The sequence below is a fragment of the Choloepus didactylus genome, chromosome 18, assembly GCF_015220235.1.
Source record: "Choloepus didactylus isolate mChoDid1 chromosome 18, mChoDid1.pri, whole genome shotgun sequence".
NCBI lineage: Eukaryota > Metazoa > Chordata > Mammalia > Pilosa > Megalonychidae > Choloepus > Choloepus didactylus.
Window position 1 is genome coordinate 70114320 of NC_051324.1, and position 11654 is coordinate 70125973.

The window sequence follows — 11654 nt, forward strand, 5'->3', positions numbered from 1 at the left end:
AGGGGCCTTTCCAACAGCTCAAATCCCATAACAGCAAAAAGATGGGAATTACCTTGAGGAGTTAAATATAGAATTACCATATGATCTGACAATTCCATCCCGAGAGAACTGAAGAAAGGTGTTTAAACACAAACTTCTACAGAAGTTTGTTCCTAGCAGTGTTATTCACAATAGCCCAAAGGGGGGAACAACCCGAGAGTCCATCAGCAGGATTCTGGATAAACAAAATGTGGTCTGTCCACGCAATGGAATATTATTTGGCCAGAAAAAGGAATGAAGTTCTGATGTATGCTATGCATGGATGAATCCTGAAGGAAAGAAGCCACTCACAAAAGACCACATATTGTATGATTCCATTCACATGCAATGTCCAGTATAGGGGAAGTCTATAGAGACGAAGTAGATTATAGTAGTTGCTTAGGACTGGAGTGGGGTGGGAAAATAGGGTGGTAATAGCTAAAGGGGTTTCTCTTTGCAGTGTGGAAAATGTTCTAAAATTGACTGTGGTGAGGTTTGCCCATCTCTGTGACTATAGTAAAAACCATTGAACTGTGCACTTTAAGTGGATGAATTATACCTATGTGAATTATATCCCAATAAAGCTTTTTTTAAAAAGCACACACTGGAATAAAAGCAATTCTGAATTTCATCTAGTGGCCTCATCATTTCGAGCACTGTCTAGTAAACTATTTTTTGGTATAAGTGGAAAAAAAAAAAAAAAAAAGGAAAACCCACACAAATAAACCCTTGAGGCTGGTTGAAATGGAGTTAAACTCACAAGCCTTGCCTCCCCTCAAGGCTCCAAATGTTGACAACCCCTTCACTGGCGACCCCCTCCCTGCCAATCCCTTACCCTCCTGTTTGTTTGTTTTTACTGTGTTTTAATTTGCTATTTAATGTTTTTGTTTTTTTGTTTTTTAGGGCATTTGTAGGTTTACAGAAAAAATCGTGCAGAAAGACTTCCCATATAACCAACACACACACCTCGGGTTTTTTTTGTTTTTTTGTTTTTAATTATTATTAAATTCAGTTTTATTGAAATACATTCACACACCATACAATCATCCATGGTATACAATCCACTGTCCACAGTATGATAACATAGTTATGCATTCATCACCACAATCTATCTCTGAACATTTTCCTTACATCAGAAAGAACCAGAACAAGAATAAAAAATAAAAGTGAAAAAAGAACACCCAAATCATCCCCCCATCCCACCCCATTTGTCCCTTAGTTTTTATCCCCATTTTTCTACTCATCCATACACTAGATAAAGGGGGACACACCTCGGTTTTGATGTCCGACATCCTGAGCCAAAATCTCCGCCTTACTACTGTGTGATCTCAGGCAAATGGCTAGGCCTCTCTGAGCTTTAGTTTCGCATCTGTAAAAACTGGCTGGTGATTCCTCCCGGTCAGCCTGGAATGAAAGGGACTGAATGAGACCATCCTGAAACTATAAAACTCCATCCCAGTGGGCTTGATTCTTGAAGATGATTGTATGACAATGTAGCTTACAAGGGGCGACAGTGTGATTTTGAAAACCTTGTGGATCACACTCCCTTTATCCAGTGTATGGATGGATGAGTAGAAAAATGGGGGCAAAAAACTAAAGGAAAAATAGGGTGGGGGGGATGATTTGGGTGTTCCTTTTTCACTGTTTTTTTCTTTATTCTTATTATCACTTTTCCTGGTACAAGGAAAATATTAAAAAAATAGATGGGGTGATGAATGAACAACTATATGATGGTGTGCCGGTTTGAGTGTATTGTGTCCCCCAAATGCCATTATCTTTGTGGTCTTGTGGGACAGACTTTTTTGGTGATGGTTAGATTTGCTTGGAATGTGCCCCACTCAGCTGTGGGTAATGATCGTTTTGATGCGATGTTCCCATGGAGGCATGGCCCCACCCATTCGGGGTGGGCCTTGATCAGTGGAGCTATATAAATGAGCTGACTCAGAGAGAGAAAACTCAGTGAGTGCAGCTGGGAGTGATGTTTTGAAGAGGAGCAAGCTTGCTAGAGAGGAACGTCCTGGGAGAAAGTCGTTTTGAGGCTGGAGCTTTGGAACAGATACCAGCTGCCTTCCCAGCTAACAATGGTTTTCCGGACGCCATTGGCCATCCTCCAGTGAAGGTACCCGATTGCTGAGGTGTTACCTTGGACGCTTTGTGGCCTTAAGACTGTAACTGTGTAGTGAAATAAACCCCCGTTTTATAAAAGCCTATCCATCTCTGGTGTTTTGCATTCTGCAGCATTAGCAAACTAGAACAGATGGTAATGTGATCAATTGATTGTATATCTTGGATGATTGTGATTTTTTAATAAATTAAAAAAAAAAAAAGCTTGGGACCCTCGAAACTCTGGTGCCCTTCCACGATTGCTAAGATATGAGCTGTGCCAGGAGGGCAAAGCGTTCCATCTCTGACTCCACGTGGAGAGGACACGAAGCTTGCATCTGAGACCCTCCCAGATCTTGCCCTCTGCTTCCCTTCTTTATTATATCCTTTCCCTATAATAAAACTATAATCTCAAGTACAGTGCTTTCAGTGAGTCCTGTGAGTTGTTGCAGAGAATTATCAAATCCGGATTGGTAGCCAGTTGGTCAGAAGGGTAGGTAACCTGGGCCTGAACTTGCAGGGGGTGGACAGGAATCTGTGAGGTCTGGCCTAACTCTGGGTAGTTAGAATGAAAAGTGAGTGTGGTCATTTGCAGTTGGTGTCAAGTGTTTGCAGGCTGCACGTAGCTATTACTATCAGTCATCCATTAACCCAGTAGGCATTATTGGACTCTCCTGTGTGCAGCCGGCTGGAGAGATAAAAGCCTCAGGCTCCCACAGGCTGGCTGGGAGGGATATGGCCACAAATCCCAACCTCTCCGACTGAGATAAATGTCCTGACCGGAAAAGTAAGGGGAAAGAACTTTTGGAGTTCAGAAGACTGAGGAGAACTTCCTGACCGCTTCTGAGCCCACACCCCTAGTTTTTATTTCTATTGTTTCATTTTCACTGAAAGCACGCCCCTGTGACCTATCTTCCCCCTTTGCATTGTTTCAGTTTTTCTTGGCGAAACTTGATTTGATGGCAGGGGAGATGCCTCTGTTTGTTCGAGATGGACTCTGAAATATTGATTTTATTTGGAAGAGATGTTTACTCGCGGTTTTTGAATCCTGTCCAGTGTGTTATGTTTGTGTCCCTTGACTTTTGACCTTCCCTCCCGTTTCCAGGCCAGGTGTCACAGGACTGCGTGGGAAGTGGCACCCTCCTGGGGACCCCGCATCCCAGGGTCTGTCCTTCCTTTTGCAGGCCAAGAAGCTCACTTGTAGCGGCACGACCAGCCAACCATCCATCCCAAAGGGCCGAGGGATCATGAATGGATTCTAAATTATATTTTAATTCTCTCCACCACCCCTGTCCCCCGTGGGCAACCTGACCTGCTGCCACCTCGGCTGTACCAGAATGTCTTAGTGGAGCCCCAGATGCTACCTGGAAAGCCCCCGGTTTGGAAGTCCAGGCATGCAACCAAGCCTCTGGGGAACTGGCCCTCTTTGTCACCTGTGCCAGGAGCGGATCCAACCAGCTGTGTGGTGGTGCTGCCAGGGTCATTTGGTTTGGTCAGCAAATGTGTCTGGAGCCTCTGCCACGTGCCAGGCATAGCTCCAGAGGCAAGTAAGTCTCGGTCCCTGTCTCTGGCATGCTGGGAGCCTCATGTCCCTTCCTGGCCCCAGATGCACCTGCTCAAAGGGGCCAGCTGCAACCCAGTCTTTACTGGCCCTTGCTCTGCCCCTGAAGTGCCTGACAAGCAGCCTGTCCGTGGGCAGGGAGAAAGTGCAGACTGACAAAAAGCTGCTGAGAGCTCAGGGTCATAGCTGCCTCTTCCTGCACCCTGCACTGGCCAGGAAACTGCTGGCTGGCACTATGGGGCAGGTGGCACAGGCCCCCACACTACTGGAGGTGGGCAGGAGGATGGAGACAGGCCGAAGGCCTGAACCTGGGTAATGGGACTACGGGCTGCTGCAGGACCCAACCCCATCCTGTCCTAGGCAGTGAAGAGCTTATCAGTAAGGTCTTAGGGTCCAATATGTCCAACAGAGGGAGCAGGAGGGGAGCAGGGGCCAATGGAGCCTGGGCATCACCTCCATGGGCACACACCCCCCTCAGCAAAAGCCACCTGCCCTAAGCCTGCCATCCACCAGCCTCTCCTTCCCAGAGCCCTCTTGCCACCAGTGCTGGTGCTGTCTGAGATGGATTTCTCCCTGGAGCTACAGATGTGGGAGAGGATGGGGCTGAGACCAACCAGGGGGCACAACTGGGGGCTACGTAGCCTGGGGACAGATGTGCCTGCTGAGCCCTGCCTGGGTGGTAAGGGTGGTGATGAGGGGACAGGGCCCACACTCCAGGCTCATCTTGGGCAGGGTGATGAACCAGGATTTCTCTGTCCACCTCCCTTCCTTGTGTCTATTTCCAGAACAGCAGTTTCCTCAGTGAACATGGGTAGCTGCTGCTGCTAAGACCCCAGACCCTGGCTGCCAACTGTGTCCCTCCAGGACTCTTTCCAGATCACATGTGGCCACGTATAGCCCCTCCATGAGCCAAGGCCTCACTTGCTTTCCCAGCAGGTGTGTGACTGGGGTGCCTCCTGGCTTCCTCCTTGGGGAAGGGCAATGGGGTGGGTGGAGGTAGGGGTGTTGGGTTCTCTGCTCCCGTGCTTGACCTATGAGACTGGCCCCTGCCAGGAAGTGAACATGGTGTGCAGGTGAGGGTGCCAGGACAGGCTGGGGCATGTAATGCTGGGGGAGACCCCAGGACACTCTGCTTGGAGGGTATCAGATGGAATCCCTAACTGCCTGGAGCTGCTGGTCAGTCTGCAGGACCACAGGCCCCAGGAGGCCCCAGCCCTCACTCTAGAGGCCCTTTGCCAGCCCGTCTGGGGATGAATTCAGAACTCTCCCACCTGCTCCAGCTTGGAGGGCTGGGAGGGGCTTGTGGCCTTCCTCCTTCCCCACACCTGCTTATGAAGGGGTTAGAGAACTGAAGGGCCTGCCCGCTGGCCCAGGAAGGTGCCCTCGCCTTCTCCCAGGGGGTGCTCTGGGACTCAGGATGGGAGCCTGGGCAGGAAGCTGGCCCTTCCTTCTTTCCTCCAGTCCTGTGTCCTTGGGAAGGCACCTGGAAGCAGGTGTTAGTGCTGTAATTGCTGTCCATGCTGTAGACATCACAGGGGCACTGTTGGGGTGAGGGACGGAGTAGGCTGTGAGGGCCCAGGCAACAAGGGATGGAGAGGTTCAGGGTGGGGGCTCAAGGCTCAGAGGGCTCTACTATCCTCATCGAGACAATCACTGTGAAGATTGCCCACCTCACCCTTCTCCACAGCAGGCTAGATGGGCCTCTGATCCTGGGTTCGGGGCTGTGATTCTGGAGCACCAGTCAGGAGAATCTTGCAAAAACTGAAGGGCAGGCCCCAGAGCTTCCTGCCCATCCACTGGCAGAGAGCCCTCTGCTGCCCTACCTCAAGGTGATCCGGAAAGGACCTGGCTTTCCAGCTGCTGCCCAGACCTCAGCTCCATGTGCTGCAAGGAGCCGGGAAGGCAGGGAACGCACAGGAGAGGCTATGGTTGGGGAAAGCTGAGGAATGACCCCTACTTGAGTGAGAAATTTCCAGTCCAGTCAGCTCAGGGCCAGTTCTCCCACATTTGGAGACACCTGGGGTGGCAGCAGAGGCCCCTGGCGGGGAAGTCTGGCTGGGGGGATGGGGTGTTGTTTGCTGGCCTCTCCTGGGTTTGTTCTTCACCAGACGGCAGCTCTGCTGATAGGTCCTTGGCTGGTCACTGGATTGGCTGAAGTGCCAGGAGGTTCTGATGTGCCCCCCTCCTGGCTCCCAGATTTCAAGCAAGCCGCCAGCATCCCACCCCCAGCCAGGCCAGGTAGCACCCTCTGGCCTTCCTTTCCCCTACTGTGTAGGTGCACTCAGTGCTGAATCTGTGGGCCCACTCGAAACATCACTTCACCCCTGACTGGTACATGAACCAGATGATTTAATTCCAAAGGAAAAAATCTAGAAATTGTCCTGTTTACAAAATGTAAGGTAGTCTAATTAAAACGAGAGGGATAAGCTCTTCAAACCTGGCTTATTTTCCTGAAGCCTGTTCTTTTGCAAGAGTCACTGGATCCCCATCCCACATCACCAAGTTCTGGTAGGACAGGTAGACATAATTTCCTACCAAACTGGGACTGCTGAGAGTAGCGAGTATTACTAATACATCGGTTCAATGGGCACTTTCCAGGTCAACTGACATCACCTGAACGGGTGTACCTGGCTGGCTCATTACTGAACACCATTCCCCCACCCTCAACTGAATAAAAGGAGGCACGGCATTCTTTCTGGACAGTCCCCCAAAGAAAATTCTGGCTGTGGAAACAATAATTGTCCCTTAAATGAAAACCATTAACAAGGTGTGAAAGTCTCAACTTCAAAAACTTTATTTTCGTCTCATCCATCAAGGGCACAGGCTATCTCCTGCTTTCCTCCTTACACCCTTAACCCAGCAGTATCCTGTATGGGCAGCTTCCTGGAACCAAAAAAATACTTCTGCTTGCGTTACATGTGCTCAAGCCAAATCTGAAACCATGAGATGCACTTGAGCAGCAGATGCTAAACTGAGTAATAAGATAAATTCCAAGAACCCTGGTATTATCAGGATGCTACCGAGAGATTCAACTGTCACCCACTTAGTTTTAAGTTTTACTACCTGTAATAACCTATCAGTGCAAACAGCCTGTATACTTATATGCTAGACACTACAAGACACTCCAGAGCACAGCCCAGGGCTAGGATTGTAGTCAGAAGCAGAAATGAGGCGACTATCAGAACTGTGTGCTGTGCTTATTCCAGAACTTATTTCCAAGAGAAAACCACTTCACTGTGTAGTACTGGTCTCCACCTTCAACAACTCACAAGGCTCAAGTTACCAAGATCCCACCCAAAGCCTTTTGACTCAAAACTCTTAGCTTGCTCCCTTAATAAGTCCCTGGAATCTGACACTTATGCAAACTTCTATTTTTAAAAAAGCTATTTCAATAGGGCAAGTATTCTTTATACAGTTACTAGCTTCCTAACAGAATGCTCTGCCCATGCCTTGCTGACACTAACCTACTGCAACACTTGGAGCCTTCACTGGTTAAAGAAACTGGTTTCAAACTGAAAGGGGGCTTAGACCAGTGAGTTCTACACCTGTGGATTTGTGTTATAATAACCTGCTGCATAAAAAAATTCTATAAAACCTGCTTCAGAAGCCAGCTCATTGAAGAGATCCCAAATCTGAGCCGCAGCATTTTAAAAGTTTCTCTGGCCTGTTGTACTGGACCTTAGATGTGATAAAAGTATTTTGAATTCCCTGACAATACAGGGAGAAAAAACCCTATTGTACTTTTGTCCCAAGTCCACAGTTTTATAGAGCAATCACAGAATTTTTAGATATCAGAACACAGTTGTTGGAATTAATTTACACGCTTTCTACAATCATCTTTGTAAAATAAGATTCTTTTTGCCTACCAAGCAGAAGCTGAAATAATTTAAGTTCAAACTTTAAGATACAAAGAACTTAGGTAATGGATTAAAGCTTTGCACATTCAATTTAGGTTTAACACTTAAGTTGGACAAGCAACTTTATTTGTAAATTTAGTCAACACACATAATTGACCTATAAACTTCAATAGGAGATAAAATTTGAAAACCACTCTGAAGGCCATCTCTGTAAAAGTGATTTCCCCAGGACGGTATACTAGACGTAACCTAGCCCGACATCGTAATTGGCAGAAGTTCAGTGAGCTGGAGCTGTGTGCCCTTCTCCCACAGCAAGTTTACTCTAAGGGTTACTATAATACAAACTCCACAAGGAAAAGAAGTTCGGTATTGTCTCCTCTTGGTAGAGGAGAAAAACTCAACCTAGTTATGAGACCCACCACGACACAATGAAAAGCTGCACTAACTAGTATAATCTGAAGATAAACAGAAGATGCTGGTGTGAAAAACTTCTATATTCTCTAGAGCCCTTATAAATAAAATCCCCCATTAGTGTCTGCAGTTATCAACTAGAGGGTTAGTTAACATGTGGTAGAATGAGGACTTATACAAGGTACAATGCGGCATAGCATTTCCTACAACTAAATCAAGTGCAGTCTAGTCGGGAGAAAACCACCTGGACTCCCAAGTTACACACACCTCAATGACAAGACTCCCCACCACATGTGAATGTAAAACATTTAATTTAAAAATGTTGACACTACAATATATAAAATAGCTATTATAAATGCACATAGTGTATTCTATAGCTGCCAGGTTTACTTTTTTTTTTTTTTTTTAAAGGAAACTGTAAGTTACACTGTGGTTAAGACTTGTATCTTCACCCTTGAAAAAGCCCACATTCTATCACAGTGATGTATGGTCTGACTTAACAGCCCCAATTGTTAAACACTTGGATCAAGTCATAACCAGTTTTATTGCAAAAGGACCCTGTACACATTTATCAATTCTAGTACCTTAATAGCTACCCAAACAAGTCATCAACATACAGAAACATGCATCATGAGAAGCAAGAAACCTCACCCACCCCTTCTGCATATTAGCAACTCGTCACTCCCGAGCAACAGCGCTCACCACTGAGGCCTGTGGACAGTCACTTCGCATTCATCCTGAGTGAAAGATGGAATGACTTAAGTACAAATGCAACATATTATAAACAATTTCTTACAAAAAAAAGTCACAAATTAAACCAAAGTATTTTACAGAATTTACTACAAAACACCGTAAAAACCGCCTTCTCTTAAGCTCTCTCTCCCCGTATCCGGCGAGCCAACTGGATGTCTTTGGGCATGATGGTGACTCTCTTCGCGTGGATGGCACACAGGTTGGTATCCTCAAATAAACCCACCAGGTACGCTTCGCTAGCCTCCTGCGGGGGACAAGAGCCACACGATGAAACGCTCCTCGGGGAGGCAGAGCACCACACGCAGCCCCTGCTCCCGCGACAAAGCGAAAGCCTTGCATCCCATTACCTGCAGAGCGCCAATGGCCGCGCTCTGGAACCTCAAGTCGGTTTTGAAATCCTGGGCGATCTCCCTCACCAACCTCTGGAAGGGCAGCTTCCGGATCAGAAGCTCGGTCGATTTCTGGTAACGCCGGATCTCTCGAAGCGCAACGGTCCCGGGCCTGGAAAACAACCAGACGGGGGTGTAAAACCGGCCCCAACCGACCTTCCCGGCCCCAGCCCCGGGACCCGTCGCCCAACGGCGCCGAGCCGTGCTCCAGCCATTGTTCCCCACCGCCTGGCCTACCTGTAACGGTGCGGTTTCTTCACCCCGCCGGTAGAGGGGGCGCTCTTCCGGGCAGCCTTGGTGGCCAGCTGTTTGCGCGGGGCTTTCCCCCCGGTGGATTTACGAGCAGTCTGCTTGGTTCGGGCCATTTTCTTCTACCTAAAGAAACATTCAGGGTTGCAGGAGGCCGCGGCGCTCCTCCGGACCGGCCTCCCGGGGCTGCGGGGCGGCGTGAGGCAGGCCCCGCGCCCCTGCCCCTGGGCGGCAGATGCCCGAAGGCCGCCGCCTCCCCCTCCCCTAATGACTCAGGCTGCGAGCGGCGGCAGCCTCCTCCAGGAGGGGGGGCCCGGGGAGGAGTCATTTCCCTTCCGCGACGGGCGGAACCCGGCTGCCCGGAACCCGGTGCGGGACCTTTGAATCACCACCGGGAAGTGGAGACGCAGTGCCGGAACCAAGCCCCCAAGGGAGAGACCTGCAGGCCCCCAAACCGACGACAACGGCCGAGAGGTCCACACCTCCAGTCACTCGACTTCAACGGCCGGAGCCCGCGGCATCACCGGCCGGCGAGGAACCCACACCGCAAGTTAATCCACAAAGAGCTTACCCAAAACTGATGTCTTGGGCCTCTTCTTCGACCGGCGCTTCGCCTCGGGTAGCCCCAACGAAAAACCACAACCAACAGACAATGTTCCCTGGACCACCGACTAAACCGCTCTGCGCTCCAAACCCCCAGGACGCCCCCGTTTTTATAGCTACGCTTCACGCTGCGTCTCTGCGTCATAGGCCCCTCATTTGCATATACCAACGACTTTTCCTATTGGCGGGCGCCTTCGAAGACGCGCTGACATCCCCCGACACAAAGGCCGTGCTTCGGCCCCATCTCCTGATTGGTGAATATCTAGGCCGCTGATTGGCTGTTAAAGTGGTCTCATGATTGGTTGGGTGGAAAGAGGAATGGACGAATCATAGCTTAGCATTAAATGGCTCTTCTGATTGGATAAAATGGAGCTATGTTTGGATCCTTCCCTTGGTTCCAAAGCTCTACAATAGAAAGTCAATGCAAATGAATCGCATGGGTCCCAAGCAGGTCCGGATGGGCTGGACCCTAAGCTTATTTACCTCAAACTAACGTAATGCAGGAATACGAGAGACTACTTTACAGAAATTTTTGTAGATGTTTTCCAATGTAAAACAAGATGTGTTCCCTGTGGTTATTTACTTTTCGTAACATTTTGATAGTTAAATATATAGCGTAAATGATAATTAGAATTCAGTAAATGATGTTATATTATTGAGTATTTAATATATCACGCATGTGTATTTAACCAAACAGCAGGGTTTTTTGTTGGTTTGGTAGATCAGGGAGGGGTAAGTAATAGATACAAAGAACCAAATGTTAATAAATGATTTCACAAGTACTGCTTTTTATATTTTTAGGCTGTCAGAAAATACTTTCTGCTTTCCATATGCTTGGAGTTAAAGAAGTAATGTACTAAGCAACCTATTTCTTGAATTAGGTGATTAAACTGATAAAATGACTACAGTCAAAAAGAGAATAGTCCTGCTACAGCATTTACATGTACCTTCGCATGTACCTTTACTCGTCACAGTAAAGAAAATTAAATACATGCCCTCCTATTTAGTGGTATATCCTGGCAAGTATTACTTTGGAAGAAACATATCAAATGTATAAAGATGCTAATCCCTATCTTTGTCTAAATAAATGCCTTGGATGGATCACAATACTCAGTTCTCCAGATGGCTCAGGTATATACACTACCAAACAACCTTAAGGTTCCCTTGGGCATTCTACTCCATAGTTCCTATTCTGAGTTCACCGAATATTTTAAATTATTAAAATGAAGACAGTAGAACCAGGTACACAGAGATATCAACTCAGGGAAATACTTAAATACAGTTTCAATGTGTACTTGCCACACCAAAAGTCCTTTTATCATTATTAATAGTCAGAAAGAAAAGCATGATTTGAAAAAGCAGCTATGGTAGGAACATCTTTGATCCAACCATTGGTATTTAATTCCTCTCATTATTTTCAGCCTCTCAGGCTTATCACACACAATATGCAGTCCATTATAAACCAAAACTTTACAGGGTAATTGAGTCAACTTTGACTCTCTTGACTTCTACTCAAAGTTTGGTGCATGTTAAGTTTTCTACTTCATTCATGGCCACGATAAATGCCTGGGAGGCTGTCAGGTGCTCTGGAAGTAACCAGAGGAATATCATGTCATCTTTTTTTGCTTGCTCAATGCCCTGGAGGAGGAATGGGCTCCTAAGTTAACACCTCCTTTGTGTTCCAAGATTTTAAGAGGAGATCCAGAGCCA

General features: G+C 47.5%; 1 protein-coding gene across 1 annotated transcript; it reads right to left on the reverse strand.

The window, feature by feature from the left end:
• Positions 1-7648: 7648 nt before the first annotated feature.
• On the reverse strand, positions 7649-10065 carry LOC119513723 (histone H3.3A). Its single transcript, XM_037809159.1, has 4 exons — positions 9913-10065; positions 9330-9467; positions 9051-9204; positions 7649-8947 (listed from the first exon to the last, which is right to left on the reverse strand). The coding sequence occupies exons 2-4, from the start codon at positions 9455-9457 to the stop codon at positions 8819-8821; spliced, it is 411 nt and encodes a 136-aa protein (XP_037665087.1). The 5' UTR covers positions 9458-9467; positions 9913-10065; the 3' UTR covers positions 7649-8818.
• Between the last annotated feature and the right edge of the window lie 1589 nt (positions 10066-11654).